Source organism: Carcharhinus amblyrhynchos, chromosome 35 (genome assembly GCF_965287045.1).
Source record: "Carcharhinus amblyrhynchos chromosome 35, sCarAmb.v2.hapA, whole genome shotgun sequence".
In the NCBI taxonomy this organism is placed as follows: domain Eukaryota; kingdom Metazoa; phylum Chordata; class Chondrichthyes; order Carcharhiniformes; family Carcharhinidae; genus Carcharhinus; species Carcharhinus amblyrhynchos.
In genome coordinates, this window is record NC_137358.1 from 17208377 (window position 1) to 17226819 (window position 18443).

Genomic DNA, 18443 nt, shown 5'->3' on the forward strand with positions numbered 1-18443 from the left:
GATTTATTTGTAGAATTTAAATTCAGCAGCTGCCTTGGAGGGACTTGAACCCAAGTACCCTCAGCATTAGCCTGAGGACCTGGACTGCTAGCCCAATGACTTTACGTCTATGCTATTGTCTCCACAATTACTCTTGGATTCGTTAAGAGGCAAAAATCAGCCCAAGATGCCATTGCTCATCAGAATTCATTAGTTCCCTGCTGAAATTAGGTACATATGTGGTGATGGGTTTGATGTGTTATGATACTCCCTCATGGTTCCATTTGACAGCCAACACTCCCTGTTATACGTGTATAACGACCATTTGAGGTACCAGAGGCTGACTGGCTGTGGGTACATACTTCAGCAAGGGAGTAATTCTCTCAGCGGACAAATGGATGAGGGAAGAAAGGTGATTTGGTGCCTGCAATTTCATATGCATTGAAAAAGGAAGGCAGTTCTGCTAAGAGGCGGTGAGGAGGACATAATGGATATCAAGTCTCCGTAGCTTCTAAGGCACCTTTTGAGTGATCAGTTGAAGAGCAGAAGTGTTCAGTAAAGCTACTGCACTTTGTAGCTTTAATCTATACTGACCAGCTTTTAATTGCCTGAAATTTTATAGCAAAGACACTGGCTGTGGAGTTGAGAGATGGATAGAGGTTTAGGGCATGAGGACATTTTTTGGACCGGCAAGGTGTAGTGTATGATATTCCACGTGATTGGTATTGGGACAGTACCTATTGAAGATATGCACACCTGAGAACTGAAGGCATAATACCCAACGTTTCCTAATCACAAATTAGAAGAATGACCAATTATGTTGAAGGCTTTGATGTTTGCGGAAGGATATAGATATGCATGTACCCTGTGCAAATAGATCGTGAATGCAGTTCAGTGTGCAAACATTTGGGTACTGGATGTTGAAAATGTTAGGGTGCGTTTGGAAATGGACTAGAAGCCACATAAATATACTTGGATGTTAACAGGAATGAGTGGACAAAGTGATTTGTTTGCTCCTTCCGCTGGAACTCCAGAACCTGAAGGGTGAACTGATAGAAGCCTTCAAGATTCTGAAGGGCTCTGGTGAAGTGAGGGGCAATAGCTGGTTTCCATTGATTATTAAGACGGAGGTGAGAGAAATCAATTTCGGATGAACAAGAGTTTGAAGGAGTTTAGGAAGAGTTTCTGTACATGGTGGAAGGTTGGAACATGGAATTGTGTTCTGTCAGACATTGATGAAGCAAAGCCAATATAAACTATTATTGTGGTAGATATAATGGGGTAAATGACCAGAAAGTTTGATTCCAGTTGTGGTTGAAGAAGACGAGGAGAGGCTCCCTGCTCTTTGAATAGTCAGCTGCATCTTGAATCAGCGGAACAGTCATACAGGGCCTCCCGTTAGCACATTATCCAGTGGATTGCAGCAGTGTCATTGCAGCACTCCCTCAGTAGTGGGCTAGAACATTGACCGATATTATTGAACTCGCAACTAAATAAGTGACGTAAGCTGATTAATAAAGTGCGAATGCTGGGCCCTGTTTAATTCTAGTATCCTCCATCTCCCAATAACTGCTGTATTTTATTTACAAGACGATGTTGGTGGCTCTGTAGCACTCACCGAGCAAACGTGGGAATGTCCATTTTGAACCTCTTTTCCCTTTCCAGGCATGGGTACTATCTGTAACATGGGTGCCGAGATTGGTGCAACCACTTCAATTTTCCCCTACAACTTCAGGATGAAGGCATACTTGGACAAGACTGGCAGAAAAGGTGGGTCCAATGAGGATAAGTAACTTAATTTCAATTTAACATCACTTCCACTGGCACATGAAGTTCTGCATGAAAAGCTGTTAGTTAAACTCAAAGGTGTGGGGCTCCAGGATGAGACCGATGTATGATTAGGAAGTGGCCAAAGGATTTAAAGTTTATTTATTAGTGTCACAAGTAAGCTTACATTAACACTGCAATGAAGTTACTGTGTAATTCCCCTAGTGACCCCACTCCAGCGCCTGCTTGGGTACACTGAGGGAGAATTTAGCATGGCCAATGCACCTAACCAGTACATCCTTCGCACTGTGGAGGAAACCAGAGCAACCGTAGGAAACTCACACAGACATGGGGAGAATGTGCAAACTCCACACAGACAGTGATCCAAACTGGGAATCGATCCCGGGTCCTGGCATTGTGAGGCAGCAGGGCTAATCACTGTGCCACCATGCTGCCTTCCAGATAGGGGACAGAGAGTAAATTGATAATATCTATACAGTGTAGGAAGCAATGAATGCAACACATAGCACTACCCCATTCAGATGTGAGTGAAACGTTGTTGGAACCATTAATTGCAACAGAAGTCAAATGTATGAACGTTATGTGTGCAGGTTATTATCAAATTGGGAGGTCCAGTATTGTACTGTAACATAGAGGGATCTGGGTGTGCAAGTCCACAGTTACCTAAAGGTGGCAGCCCAGGTATGCAAGGTGATTAAGAATATGGCATGCTTACCTTCATTAGCTGATGCATTGAGTACAAGAGTTGGGAAATCGTGTTGCAGCTATATAAAACCTGGTTAGGCCACATTTGGAGTGTTGAGTGCAGTTCTGCTTGCCACACGACCAGAAGGATGTGCAGAGAGTGCAAAGAAAGTGCACCAGGATGTTGCCTGGTCTTGAGGGTATTGGTTATGAGGAGAGGTTGAATAAACTAGGATTGTTTCCACTGGAAAGATGGAGGCTGAGGTGAGACCTGATGGAGGTCTACAAAATTGAGAGGCATAGACAGGGTGGATAGTCAGAGGCTTTTTCCCCAGGGTGGAAGTGTCAATTGCAAGGGGGCACAGGCTCAAGGTGAGAGGAGAAGATTTGAAGGAAATGTGCGAGGGAACTTTTTCACGCAGAGTGGTGGGTGCCTGGAACGCGCTGCCAGAGGAGGTGGTGGAAGCAGGCACGTTAGCAACATTTAAGAGGCATCTGGATGGGTACAGGAATATGGAGGGAATAGAGGGATATGGGCCCAAGTAAAGGCAGAGGAGGTTTTTTGGTTTAGTTAGGGCATCATGATCAGCGTGAGCTTGGAGGGCCAAAGGCCTATTCCTGTGCTGTACTGTTCTTTGTTCTTCACTGTATTTGGTGAGGTTATAATCTGCAGGTTGTGTCAAACTGGGAGGCTTGGTACAGTGCTGAAGGCAGCCCAGAAATTGGAGAGTTACTTGGAACGCAGCCCAGAAATTGGAGAGTTGCTCAAATAGGCATGTGAGCAGAATGAAGTTGGGTTAACTTTTAATCGAGGTGCGTATTCACTACTGCATGTAGAATGGAAAAAGTGAGCAACACACGTACTCATCAATAGAATAAAAGCAACAGATAGCTGGTAATCTGCTCCATGAGTCATGTTGACGTGGTTATGGTCGGGCTGTTCCCCCTCCTTTTGGGGAGCCGCCCCCTTTTTCTTTGTCCAAATGTAATTTAAGTTTGTTTACTTGGTTCGACCCGTAAGAACAAGAATTGCTGTCAGCTGACTGTGGGCTGTGTGTATAAAAGGTGAAAGGGACCTTGACGTTGAGGACACTTAACATGTCCAACCAATATCAAACAGCGACCGACAGAGTCAATGAATGTTACTCAGAGTCGGTGATGATCAAAATGGTTTCAAATCAAACTGCAGCTCGAGTACTTTGTCCAGTGCTGGTAACTGGATCATGAAATTTTGGGGGCAGAGCCAAGTAGAGGCACAAGTTGATCCCTCGTGTCTCAGATCTGGGTTACAAAGCTTCTTCTGACATTCAGATAGCCTTTTAGCCTTGAAAGGAGGCACCAGAGAGATAATCATAGAATCCCTGCAGTGCAGAAGAAGGCCATTTGGCCCATCAAATCTGCACCAACAGCAGTCCCACCCAGGCCCTATCCCTGCAGCCACACGTAATTACACCGCTAATCTCCCTACCCCCCACACCTTGGGACAAGATAAGGGGCGATTTAGCATGGCCAATCTGCCTAACCTGCACATCTTTGAAGTGTGGGAGAAAACCGGAGCACCTGGAGGAAACTCGAGCAGACACTGAGAACATGCAAACTCCACACAGTGACCCAAGGCCGGAATTGAATCCAGGTCCCTGGTGCTGTGAGGTAGCAGTGCTCTGCACTGCCACCATGCTGCCCATGTAGATGTAGGGGTATTGAAACTTGGGTAAACTCAGAAAGCCATTTAAAATTAGATTGTGAAATAGGACAAAGGGACACATGTTCATGCTTTCTTTACTCATTCATGGGACATGTGAGTCGCAAGGCAAATGTTTATTGCCCATGTCTAATTGCTTTTAATTTCAAGCCTGCCTGAACCATTATAGACTACGTGGGGGGAAAAAGTCTCAAAACATTAACTATTTCTGTCTCCACAGATACTGATGTGGAGATGCCGGCGTTAGACTGGGGTAAACACAGTAAGAAGTCTCACAATACCAAGTTAAAGTCCAACAGGTTTATTTGGTAGCAAAAGCCACTACCTTTCGGAGCACGCTGCTCCTTCAAGGAAAGCTAGTGGCTTTTGCTACCAAATAAAACTGTTGGACTTTAACCTGGTGTTGTGAGACTTATTACTGTGTCCACAGATGCTGCCAGACCTGCTGAGTTTTTCCAGTACTTAGTTTTTATTCCATATAGGAAAAGGTACATTGAGTACTGATATTAGAAAGGTTCTGTTCATGGTGAGTAACGTAGGGAATGGATTTATCGATTGAACCAATTTGTTGCCCTTCCCACAGAGATGGAGAATTATAACTGTACAGTTTCTTTCACAATTTTCAGATATCGCTGCTCTGGCTGATGAGTTCAAAGACCTGTTGGTTCCTGATGAGGGCTGTGAATATGATCAGCTGATTGAAATTAACCTCAGTGAGGTAAGGAAGCCTCCACCACCATCTAGCAATGAGTCCTGCCCAAACCTCCTAGCATCCCAGTGTTTCAAAACTGGTTTCACACCCCCCCACATGAGGGAGAAAAAAGATCTGCAATTGGGTAACAACGTCGGTGTCCCAAGGTGTTTCTCAGCTGATGGAATAATTTTGAAGTGAATTACTTTGTAATGCAAGGGATGCAGCAGCCAATTTGCGGGTAGCAAGCTCCCAGCAGTGAGAGAAACAACCAGACCATCTTTTATGTTATGTCAGTCAAGGGATAAATGTACAGCAGGGGAACTCTCCTGTTCTTTTGCAGATGATGCTATTGGGTCTTTTAGGTCCCCTAAAGAAGGCTAGCATGTCACTAAAAAGATAGCTTCTATGCCAATGCAGCACTCTACTGCACTGCAGCATGAGGTTGCATCATATGAAGTCTCTGGATTTGGGCTTGAACTCGCAACCTTTTGACTTGTTACTTGTTCAGCTAAGGCTTTCACACATTGTGGGTGGAATTTTCCTGTCCTGCCTGCCACAGGAATCATAAAGAATCCATAGAATCTCTACAGTGCAGAAAGAACCCATTGAGCCTGCATCAACAACAATCCCATCCTATCCCTGTTACCACACATATTTACCCTACTAATCCCACCACCCCCCCCCCCCCCCGAAACTAGGGGCAAGTTAGCATGGCAAATCAACCTAACCCCCACATCTTTGGACTATGGGAAGAAACCAGAGCACCTGAAGGAAACCCGTGCAGACTCTGCACAGACAGTGACCCAAGCTGGGAATTGAACCCGGGTCCATGGCAGTATGAAATAGCAGTGCTAACCACTCTGCCGCCGTGCTGCCCGAATGGCCTTCTTATTCCCACTCTCGGCTTTCTGTCCATTGACCAATCCTGAACCTGTGCCAGTATACTACCCCTAACCCCATGAGTCACATTTAAATGTGGGCAGCGCGGTAGCACAATGGTTAGCACTACTGCTTCACAGCTCCAGGGTCCTGGGTTCGATTCCGGCTCAGGTCACTGTCTGTCTGGAGTTTGCACATTCTCCTCGTGCCTGCGTGGGTTTCCTTCGGGTACTCCGGTTTCCTCCCACAGTCCAAAGACGTGCGGGTTAGGTTGATTGGCCGTGCTAAGAAATTGCCCCTTAGTGTCCAGGGATACATAGGTTAGAAGGATTAGTGGGTATAATATGTAGCGATATGGGGATAGAGCCTGGGTGGGATTGTGTTTGGTGCAGACTCGATGGGCGGAAGGGCCTCTTTCTGCACAGTTGGGTTCTATGATTCTATGAAATATGATGACCTCGTGACAACCTAGAAGGAGCGCAGCGAAGGTTCTGGATGGCTCGTGGTATGAAGTGGATTGTCCTTTGCAGAGAGGTTGAATTAATCAAGGCTTAAGTTTCCTGGAGTTTAGAGGAATGAGAGGTGATCTAGTTGAAAAGTAAAATTCTGAAGGCAGGTTAGATGATGGAAGGGTGTTTTCCCCCTGGCTGGGGAACCTGGATCATGGGGCTATAATCTCAGAATAAAGGGCTGGTTGTTTAGGAGATGAGGAGATGTTTCTTCATTTAAAATGCTTGTGAATCATTGGAATTCTGTACTCCAGCTTGGATGCTCATCATTGAGTGCTTTCATGATCGAGATCAATAGGTTTTAGGGTAGGACGATAGTGTGCGGCAGTGGGATTGAGGTAGAAGATCAGGCATGATGGGGCAGACTCTTTAAGAGGGAAATGGCCAACTGTTTATGATGTTCTAAGCTCTGTATTCAGCCTCCACCTGTCTGTAGTGGAGTAAGATCAAAAACTTGATTTGACTTATTATCATATACTGATGATAAGTATTGTTTTCTGCGTGCTATAAAGACAAAGAATACTGAACATAGAGAAGGAAAGGAGAGAGTGCAGAATGTGGTATTACAGTCATAGATCAACTTATATATATGGTAATTCCATTTAGAAGTCTGATGGCAGCAGGGAAGAAGCTGTTCTTGAGTTGATTGGTACGTGACCTCAGACTTTTGTATCTTTTTCCCGACGGAAGAAGGTGGAAGAGAGAATGTCCGGCGTGCGTGGGGTACTTGATTATGCTGGCTGCTTTTCCAAGGCAGCGGGAAATATAGACAGTCAGTGGATGGGAAGCTGGCTTGCTTGATGGACTGGGCTTCGTTCATGACTTTGTAGTTTCTTGTGGTTTTGGGCAGAGCAGGAGCCATGCCAACCTGTGATACACCCGGAAAGAATGCTTTCTATGGTGCATCTGTAAAAGTTGGTAAGAATCATAGCGGACGTGCCAAACTACTTTAGCCTCCTGAGAAAGCAGAGTCGTTGGCGAGCTTTCTTAACGATAGCATCGGTGTGGAGAGACTAGGACAGATTATTGGTGTTTGGACACCTAGAAACTTGAAGCTCCCAACCATTTCCACTTCATCCCTGTTGATGTAGATGGGGGCATGTCCTCCACTACACTTCCTGAAATCTATGACGATCTCCTTCATTTTGCTGACATTGAGGGAGAGATTATTGTTGCCGCACCAGTTCACCCGATTCTCCATCTCATTCCTGTACTCTGTCTCGTCATTGTTTGAGATCTGACCCACTACGGCAATGTCATCAGCAAGCTTGATAATTGAGTTGGAGGGGGATTTGGCCCCACAGTCATAGTGGTGCGTAAGGAGCATAGTAGGGGACTGAAATCACAGCCTTGTGGGGCACTGGTGTTGAGGATGATTGTGGAGGAGATGTTGCTTTCTGATGGTTTTACAGTGACACCTGCAGCAAACACTTGGCTGTCAAATGAAACGTGAGCCAATGGCGCACTCTGCCTAGGCTGATGTGAGGAATTACAATTTCTTCATTATATTATAGCAGTGACAACACTTTAAAATGATTTAATGAAAGTTTTGGGAGGACCCAGAGTTGTGAATGGCATTGTATGCTGCTGTCCTTTGATCCAAATGAGATAGTGGAAGAAAGCTGATAGCCCTGAGGCTGGACACAGTATCCGATTTTGCCTTCAGAAACAGAGACAATTGTGGATTTATTTTAATTCAATGTTTTCTTTGTAATTCTGAGCCTAGTGCAGTTTGTGTAGGCTGAATAGACCATTATACTAACCTGCTCTATTCCTGATCTTATTAAACTGCTTAAGGTTACACTGGCCTCTGTTTGATGTGCTAATGGTAATTTTGAGCTATACAATTTGAATTTATTTGAAAAAAAATCTATTTGGATTTATTTTTCCTGACTTGGGACCATTCTGATTTTTGACAGCACCAACTGGTTGTTTATTGCTCCCTCCATGAGCTTTGAGTAGGGGGGGGTGTGAGTTGCCATTCCCAACCCCACACAATAATGTCTGTACACTCAATCAGTCCAGTGCACACCAGTCCCACAGGATTTCCCAGAGCACAGCAGTGTGTTGCCAAGTGAGAATTGCAGCGTTACTTTCTAGCCTCTTCATCCCAGGTTTTTGAGCTCCAGGTTTTCGAATGTTGGACGTGGCCAGCTGTATTTGACAGCAGACAGCAATGAAAGAAATATTGAAAATCCAAAACAAAATCTGGAAATGCGCTGCTCCACCTCCGTGTGGACAAATGGCTTAACCTTGTGGGTGGAGACTCTGACGTTGCAGCCTTTTCTGTCTCTCTCTGATGTTGACAGACTGTGTGCTTCCAGCATTTGTATTTATTTTTTATTCATTTGTGCAATGTGGGTGTCGCTGGCTGGGCCAGCATTTATTGCTCATCCCTAGTTGCCCTTGAGAAGATAGTGGTGAGCTGCCTTCTTGAAACGCTGCAGTCCATGTGCTGTGGGTTGATTCACAATGTCATTCGGGAGGGAATGCCAGGAATTGGCAAATGTGGAATTGAGCCATGTAGAATAAAAGTAAGGGGCGGCACAGTGGTTAGCACTGCTGCCTTGCAATGCCAGAAACCTGGGTTCGATTCCCGATGTGGGTGACTCTGCAGAGTTTGCATGTCTCTCTGTGTCTGTGTGGGTTTCCTCTGGGTGCTTCAGTTTCCTCCCACAGTCTGAAGATGTGCAGGTTAGGTGGATTGGCCATGCTAAATTGCCCCGACAGTCTCAAGATGCGTAGGTTAGGGGGATTAGTGGGGTAAATATGTGGGGTTATCTAGAGTCTCGATGAACCTTCAGATTATACACCAGAAAGTTGGCCTTGATTTTTTTTTTTGTGCGCTCGAGTTCCGGAGTGGGACTCGAACCCAGAACCTTGTGACTCGAAAGCGAGCACACTACCTGCTGAGCTGCAGCTGGTAAACGCAACAAATCTGCAATGAATTTCTTTAACCAGAGAGTGCTATGTTTGGGGTGCTAAGAGGCCCAGTAATGGAGACAGCAAAAAAATGTTGAATGGTTTAAGACACAATTGGGCGCTATGATGGGATGCCTGCGCTAAAGGAGTGAGCTTTGATAGGCAGCACGGTGACACAGTGGTTAGCATTGCTGCCTTACAGCGCCAGGGACCCGGGTTTGATTCCCGGCTTGGGTCACTGTCTGTGTGGAGTCTGCATGTTCTCCCTGTGTCTGCATGGGTTTCCTCCAGGTGCTCCTGTTTCCTCCCACAGTCTGAAAGATGTGCTGGTTAGGTTGATTGGCCATGCTAAATTGACTGTAGTGTCAGAGAGATTAGCAGGGTGAATGGGGCCTGGGTGGGATTGTAGTTGGGCAGTCTCGATGGGCCAAATAGCCTCCTGTACGGTAGGGATTCTATGAAAATTAACCTCTCCCATTTCAGAAATGAAAACAGAACATGCTGGAAATAGACAGGAGGTCAGCCACTTGCAATAGAAAGGACACGTGGTTTTATTTTGAGGAACATGCAGATTCTCAGTGACCTCATTTCTGTTTTTATTTCTGATTTTGTAGCTTTTTCCCCATTTCCATTCTCTTGTCCCAATACTTAGCAAACTAACATCTCAGCGTTGGATTTTTTTCATTACTGGAATGTGTTTTTCTTTGTGTTTTAGCTGAAACCACACATCAATGGACCTTTCACCCCTGACCTTGCACATCCTGTGTCACAGGTGGGGGCAGTAGCAGAGAAGAACGGTTGGCCTATTGATATCCGAGTTGGTAAGTGACTGAGACTTTCAATTGAAGGAGCTCTGATTTGCTCTGCCTGGTTTAATATGGTGAGGTTTGAGATTTAGCAGGTGTGGTAATTACAAAGTCTGACAACAGCTTCTACAGTGGCTAAACGGAGCTCTGAGCTGAATTCTGTCTTCAATGATGGAGTCATAGGTTGAGTTACACCACAGCTCCAGTTCAGCTTCCCTGTTGGGTCCATTTGTGTCAATTAGCAGCCAGGGAATAATTTCAGGCAGTGTGTGTTGATTAGGCGGGAATAAATGTGGTCAGTTTTGTGTGGCACTGTCTGTGTCGTTAAGAGAAAATCCCTGAGAAGTTTAATAGAGAAGGGGAATTCTCAGAATACAATGGGGGTAAATTTGAGTAGGGGTGTGTGGGTGAGGACACACATTACAAAGGGTGTATGGCTTCTCATTCCCCTAAGCACCCCATGTGTAATCTCCGTGCAGCTATAATGTGGAGTCAGAGAAGGAAAACTTGCTGCTCTATTGTCTCTCCCATGTCTAAGCCAATGAACCCTCACTGAGGCACCTCTCCGTAGATGTCAGATACCGTAACTGATAGTCCGTTATTCATGAGTGAACTTTGTTGGTGAGGGCTGGTGAATTATATAAACACCAAGTGTCACAGCCACAATTGACTCTGTGCTGCTAGAGGCCTGCACATGGGCATTCCACTCTGTGGGAATGTTGCATAGTGGTTATGTTAGTGGATTAGTAATCCAGGCGCCTACACCAATATTCTAAGGACAGGACTTCAAATCCCAGCATCACAACTGGGAATTTAAAATTGTTGATTAAATAAATCACAAGAAGCTGCCATTAGTAATGGTGACCATGAAATGAGTGGATTTTTGTAAACCCAGGTTCGCCAAGTCCTTTAGGGAAGGAAATCTGCCATCCTTACTTGATCTGACCTGTATGTAACTCCAGACCCATAGCAATGTAGCTGGCTCCAAACTGCCCTCTGAAATAGCCTAGCAAGCCACTCTGGCAAAAAAAGGCAGATCACCAGCACCTTCTCAAAGGCAATTGGGGATGGGCAATAAATGCTGGCTTTGAATTAATTGTAGAAAGGCAGCTGGTGGGGTGACACTTGAGGGTAATAGTTGGTCAGTGGATAGTGACCAAGAATCTGAGCCCCGTTCTTCTCCTTAGTGCAGATGCACACTGGCCAATTGTTACACTCTGGTGAGGTAGGTTAACTTGGCATAAACCAGCAATCGAACCTTGGAGCTTCCCACTCTTTACATTCTTGTACTGTGCACACATATACTTCCTGAACCCTTGGAACAGAGGCTGGTTACCTGCTGTTTGATTAATTGGAAAACTCAGAATGACTGTTGCTGGGTGGCAAAAGTAGAAATTACTTTATTCTTCAACAACAGTATTTCCCCTGTTTGGCGTGGCTCTTTCAAAACAAAAAAATAAATTGGGTTTTGAGGAAGGGGGGATGTTGAAGGCAGAGTCTTGTACATAATCCTTGCTGGATGCCAGATTGGAACAATGTTTTTTGCGTTGGCAGGCCTGATTGGCAGCTGCACCAACAGCAGTTATGAAGATATGGGCCGTTCAGCTGCTGTGGCAAAGCAGGCACTTGAACACGGTCTGAAGTGTAAGTCGCAGTTCACGGTTACACCAGGCTCCGAGCAGATCCGTGCTACCATCGAGAGAGACGGATATGTAAGTACACAATTGCAGTCCTGTTTCCGGCATACGATCCAGGATATGTTTAGAGCAAACTATCGTTCGCTCCGTCTTCAATATCCTTTTCCCATCTGGAGGCCAAGATGTTTCCCAAGTGTAGTCCACATCCGCTGACATCTCCAGTTCCAGTGAATAATATCTTGTATGTGGCTCAGGGTCAGTTTGTGACTCTCTTTTTGGGATGGTTTACTGTGTTCTATAATTGCGAGCTGTTGTAACTGGGAAGTCACTGCTCATTCTTCCAGTATATGCCTGGACATTGGTAGAATATTCATACTGTGGAAGACATTGCAACAGAATCTGATTCCATCCTTGGCTTTGCTCTCCAGCAGTCATCCGATAGTAATGTTGCTTCAACTGCATTTTCATATTGGAGTCCAAACCCTGAGACTTACTGATACTCTTGGTGCCTTTACCCGCACAGGGAGGCACACAACTGCCTCACAGTGCCAGGGACCCAGGTTCAATTCCTGGCTCGTTAGGTCCATTGGCTGTGCTATGTTTTCCCTCCATGCACCTGAGCAGGTGCTGGAGTGTGGCGACTAGGGGAGTTTCACAGTAATTTCATTGCAGTGTTAATGTAAGCCTACTTGTGACACAAAAATAAATTTAAACTAGAATCGTGATGCAAAAATTTTGTATTGGTTTCAGTATGCAATTTAAATTTTGCAGACCAACAGCAGATCCTTCAGTGAAGTGTAACTAGGCGATTAGGAGAATTTCACAGTAACTTCATTGCAGTGTTGATGTAAGCTTTACTTGTGACTAATAAATAAACCTTAAACCTGGCACTGCATCTCGTGCACCGATGTCCATTGTCATCACAAATTAAGTCCCATTTGTGAGGTTCATCATCATGGAATCCCCCCATCTGTGTAAGATGGTGGGCATACAGCAAATCAACCCATGGTAGCTGGGGTAGATTCATATGGTGCACTTTTACTGACAGCTAGAGAGACTATTCATTCCAGGAGAGGCGGATTCAACAGTTCAGACGTCAGGGTTTTGCTGCCGTAGCTGAGCCGCTGTAGCCATTGATCACCCACTGGTGACACTTCCGGCCCACTGGTGATTTGATTTATTGTTGTGAAAAGTATTGTTTCTTGTACGCTATACAGACAAAGCACACTCTTCATAGAGAAGGAAAGGAGAGAGTGCAGAATGTAGTGTTACAATCATAGTTAGCATGTAGAGAAAGATCAATTTAATGCAAGGTGGATCCGTTCAAAAGTCTGATGGCAGCAGGGAAGAAGCTGTTAAGTCGGTTGTTACGTGACCTCCGACTTCTGCATCTTTTTCCCGACAGAAGAAGGTGGAAGAGGATGTCCAGGATGGGGTCCTTGATTATGCAGACTGCTTTTCCGAGGCAGCGGAAGTATAGACAATCAATGGATGGAAGGCTGGTTCGTGTGGTGGACTGGGCTTCATTTGTAGTTTCTTGTGGTCTTGGACAGAGCAGAAGCCTTACCAAGCTGTGAGACAACCAGAGCTGATGCTTTCTATGACGCCTCTCAAGTTGGTGAGAGTCCTAGTGGGCAAGCCAAATTTCCTTGGCCTCCTGAGAAAGTAGAGACGGTGGCTTTTTTTAACTATAGTGTCGGCATGGAGGGATCAGGATAGTTTGGTGATCTGGACACCTAAACACTTGAAACTCTTAACCATTTCCACTTCATCCCTATTGATGTAGACAGAGGCACTTCTTCCACTATCTTCCTGAAGTCGATGACTATCCCCGTTTTACTGGCATTGAGGGAGAGATGATTGTCGTCACACCAGATTCTCTTCCTTCCCTAGACTCCATCTCATCGTCTTATCATTCTTTGACACCTGATCCACTATGGTGGAATTTGGCCACACAGGCATAGGTGTATAAGGAGTACAGTAGGAGGCTGAGGATACAGTCTTGTGGATCACCGGTGTTGAGGATAATCATGGAGGTGGTGCTGTTGTCTATCCTTACTGATTGTGATCTGTGGGTTAGGGAGTCTAGGATCTAGTCCCAGTCCTAGAGCCGAGCTCTAGGCCTTGGAGTTTGGAGTTGTTTTGTAGGAATAATATCACCATTTGCCTCTGATGTCACTCATGTCTCTCGGCTATGAAAATCAATATTTGGTATTTCATGTTACAAAAGATTTTGTGTTTTATCAGCCTTGGATGTTGCATAAAAGAGGTGTTTAGAGAACAGTACTTTATACTGCATGGGAAGAGAGGGTTGAATGGTTGGCAAGTGGACTCATTGAAGCATTGCCATGGAGAATGCACCAGGAAACAGTTAACTGGCATACTGGGAATTTAGTCTAATTTGCCTGGTGCATTCTCCATGGCAATGCCTCTACCAATCAGACCCCATTTGCCAACCAATCAGCACTGTATTCTTGCAAAGATACAAAACTTCAACAGGGTGTCTCTTTATTTTCAACAATACAGAAGAATATTAATGCAGAAAAGAGAGGGGGAATTTTGTTGAGGTTAAAGTCGATCTGCTGCTGTTCAATCCCTTTTCCATAACTAGGTACTAAAAAGCCCACAGACATTTGTTTCCTAGGGCACTCTTGGACGTATCTCTTGGCTGGCTGCAGATGGCGCAAGTTGGCAATTGACACAGGAAATTAAATTTTACCTGACTGGATTCTGGGAGAAGCAGGGTGGCTGCAGTTGTGGGATCCACAAGGCCATCCTATTTCTACCAATCAGATTGCCATCTATTTCTGTTTCTGTTGACTTAATGTCAATTAATTTTTTGCTTGGTTGACTAATAATTGCGCATGGCTCTTTTAAGATACTATATATACACAGTGGATAATTAGGAATAAACTACTTGTGTTATGCTGGTGTTATCTTGTGCCAACTCTGATATTGTAGATAAGCTCTGATTGAATCCTGTGCCAACTCCGATCTCTATCCATTTTCACCCACTTCTTGTTGTTGAGGCAGAACAAGGTCCGTATATTTAGCCTTGCTGGGTCTGCTTTTCTGATGTTAAACTGCTTCCTAAGCCTTCCAGTATGGACACATGAGAAAGCACCTGGATGTTTCTGTCCAGTGGCAGTGCCCATCATTTGAGTATAATGGGTTCACTGGTTTTGGGAACACAGGCTGGGAAAAGGGGAAGTAATTTATTCAAATAAGGGGAGGATCTGTATCTGATTTTCCAAACCTGATTGATATTGAATTCATTGATAGCAACACTAACCATCCCCAAACATGCCTGATGTGAAGGTGAGAGGAGCTGGAATGTTCCTGGCCAGTTCGTCTGCGTAGCTTAATTCTTTCTCCAGATGCCGCCACCACCCAACCTTCCAGATCTAACTCCACATTCTATCTTGATTTCACAGGCCAAGATCCTGAGAGACGTTGGTGGGATTGTCCTCGCTAATGCGTGTGGACCCTGCATTGGACAGTGGGACAGGTAAAGATGTTGCACTTCTTCAATTTTCTACACACTGCACTAAGCAGGAGTCCACATCCGGAACTAGCTCACCTTCCCACCCATGGTAACAGCTGGTGAGCCATTGTCATAGAATTACAGAAGGAGGCCATTCAGCCCATTGAGTTTGCACCGACAACAATTCCAACCAGGCCCTATCCACATAATCCCACATATTTTCCCCACTAATCCTTCTAACCTTTATTCTGTAGAATAAACCACAAGGTGGCAGAATCCAAACTGGGAATTTACACAACGAGATCCAAGATAATCTCTCCCTCAATGTCAATAAAACGAAGGAGATTGTCATTGACTTCGGGAAGCGTAGTGGAGAACTTGCCCCTGTCTACATCAATGAGGACGAAGTAGAAATGGTCGAAAGCTTCAGGTTTTTTTGGTGTCCAGATCAACAACCTGTCCTTGTTCCCCCCACCATGCCAACACTATAGTTGAGAAAGCCCACCAACGACTCTGCTTTCTTGGAGGACTCAGGAAATTTGGCATGTCAGCTACAACTCTCCCCAGCTTTTACAGATGCACCATAGAAAGCATTCTCTCTGGTTGTGTCATAGCTTGGCATGGCTCCTGCTCTGCCCTAAACTGCGAGAAACTACAAAAGGTTGTGAATGTAGCCCAATCCATCACGCAAACCAGCCTCCCATCCATTGACTCTGTCTACACTTCCCACTACCTCGGAAAAGCAGCCAGCATAATTAAGGACCACACTCACCCCGGACATTCTCTTTTGTCGGGGAAAAAGATATAGAAGTCTGAGGTCATGTACCAACTGACTCAAGAACAGCTTCTTCCCTGCTGCCATCAGACTTTTAAATGAATCTACTTCATGTTAAGTTGATCTTTCTCTACACCCTAGCTGTGACTATAACACTACATTCTGCACTGTCTTGTTTTCTTCTCTATAAATGGTATGCCTTGTCTGTATAGCATGCAAGAAACAATACATTTCACTGTATACTAATACATGTGACAACAATAAATCAAAAGCGAAGGGCCTCGAGCTTCCAAAGTCATTGATCTGAGTGACTTTATACTGAACAAACCACCATTTACTTTTCAATAAGAATGTGATTTTGAAATTAGTAAGATGTATAGACTCAGTTGTTGTGCCTTACAGATCAGAAATGTCCCACAGCCAATGAATTGTAGCATGGAGAGCAGTGGGCATTAATGTTGGCCCCAGGATGGGAGTGTGGGGCTTGGGAAATCATCTCTGCTTTTCAATGTTGATCCCTGTCCAGTACCTGCCTACTCGGTTTACACTGGGAATGTGGCATAGTGGTTATGCTAGTGGATTAGTAATCGAGAGGCCTACACCAATATTATTCCAGAGACAGGAGTTCAAATCCCACCATGGCAACTGGGAATTTAAAATATAGTTAATTAAATAAACCACAAATAAAAATGCTGTCTTCAGTAATGCTGACCATGAAATGACTGGATCTTTTCTCAACATTTAAGAAGCATTTAGATGAGCACTCAGATTTGATTTATTATTGTCACATGTATTGGGATAAAGTGAAAAGTGTTGTTTCTTGCACGCTTTACAGACAAAACATACTGTATACAGGGGAGTAGCAAAGCAGAAGGTGCAGAGTGTAGTGTTCCATTATAGATAGGATGTAGAGAAAGATCAACTGAATATAAGGTCCATTCAAAAGCCTGATGGCAACAGAGAAGAAGCTGTTCTTGAGTCAGTTGGTACGTGACCTCAGACTTCTGTATCTTGTTTCCGATGGAAGAAGGTGGAAGAGAGAATGCCCGGGGTGCGTGGGGTCCTTTAATTATGTTGGCTGCTTTTCCCGAGGCAGTGGGAAGTGTAGACAGAGTCAATGGATGGGAGGCTGGATTGTTCACGACCCATTGTAATTTCTATTGGTCTTGTTCAGAGCATACAAGGCTATGGACCAAGTGCTAGAAAATGGGATTAGAATAGAAAGGTGCTTGAAGACCAGGCAGACACGATGGGCTGAAGGGCCTCGTTCTGTGCTGTAAAACGCGACAACTGTTTTTTGTATTGGCCTGCAGTAATCTGCCAACACTCGCTAGCTAGACTCCCTTTATAAAGAATCATTGCTCAAGACTTGACGTGTTACTGGTTGCTGTGCCACAGAGTCGGTGGTGATGATGAGGAGGAGAAAGAAAAACCGAGCAAAGCTCACCTAGATATAACTGGGTGGCTGATGAACTCAGGAGGTGTCCCACTTCATCTACAATGATAGGCAACATTTACACAGATGGGGAAATGTTAATTTTAACACCAACTCTGCCATCTTAATACTGCTTTCAGTGAATGCTTTGCCAACTAGTGAGATTGTAAGTTCCTGTCCCCATCACTGAGTTAGTTATTGTATGGTAAAGTACTAATGTGCAACATTTGACTCTGCTTGGACAAGTGGAAATAAGCAGTGTGGGGGGAGAGATTGGGGCAGCAACTCAACAAAAGCTATTGCTTTCCCCTTCTGATGGCTCAATTGCTGCTGGCCTGCTTAAAGTTAAAGTTTATTTATTAGTATTACAAGTAAGCTTATATTAACACTGCAATGAAGTTACTGTGAAAAATCCCCTAGTCGCCACACTCCGGTGCCTGTTCAGATACACAGGGAGAATTTAGCATAGCCAATGCATCTAACCAGCACGTCTGTCAGACTGTAGGAGGAAACCCATGCAGACGCTGGGGAATGTGCAGACTCCACACAGACAGTGACCCAAGCCAGGAATCGAACCTGGGTCCCTGGCACTAGGAAGAAGCAGTACTAACCACTGTGCCGCAATGCAGTCCCGCTCATTCAGTTTGAATTGGTAGCACTTCTGTTCACTGACTCAATTAATCTGTGTATGAATAAAGCTCCCTGTGAATAACACTTTCTAGCTACCATCTTGCCGCTTCATCATCCTTGCCTTTTCTTCTTTCTGAATTTCTGCTCCAGACGTGATGTTAAGATGGGTGAAAAGAACACCATTGTGACCTCCTACAACAGAAACTTCACTGGACGCAACGATGCCAACCCTGCCACGCACGCCTTTGTCACATCTCCGGAGGTATATAAAACAGGGTACTGCTCCCATGGTTTAGTTTTTATTTTCCAGGAAATCCGGGGAGACACTGTCACAATTGACTTGTGACTGTTAGCACGTTTAATGAGGAGGTTTACAAAGGGAGAAGAGACAGAAGTTAAATGGGTAGTAATATTGACTCGAGTGGGGAAAAGCTGATGGGTGTTGATTGGAGTGAATGGCTGGTTTTACAACAGGCGAGTCATGTTTGACAAACTTGCTTGATTTCTTTGAGGATGTAA

At 44.7% G+C, this 18443-nt stretch overlaps 1 protein-coding gene across 1 annotated transcript in view; it reads left to right on the forward strand.

The window, feature by feature from the left end:
* The window catches only part of aco2 (aconitase 2, mitochondrial), a 54889-nt gene that overhangs the window by 24745 nt on the left and 11701 nt on the right, over window positions 1–18443 (forward strand). The window contains exons 7-12 of the mRNA XM_080217536.1: window positions 1645–1749; window positions 4780–4871; window positions 9873–9978; window positions 11518–11675; window positions 15035–15108; window positions 18075–18186. Of these exons, the coding sequence (XP_080073662.1) occupies window positions 1645–1749; window positions 4780–4871; window positions 9873–9978; window positions 11518–11675; window positions 15035–15108; window positions 18075–18186 (647 nt within the window). The remainder of the gene's footprint in view (window positions 1–1644; window positions 1750–4779; window positions 4872–9872; window positions 9979–11517; window positions 11676–15034; window positions 15109–18074; window positions 18187–18443) is intronic.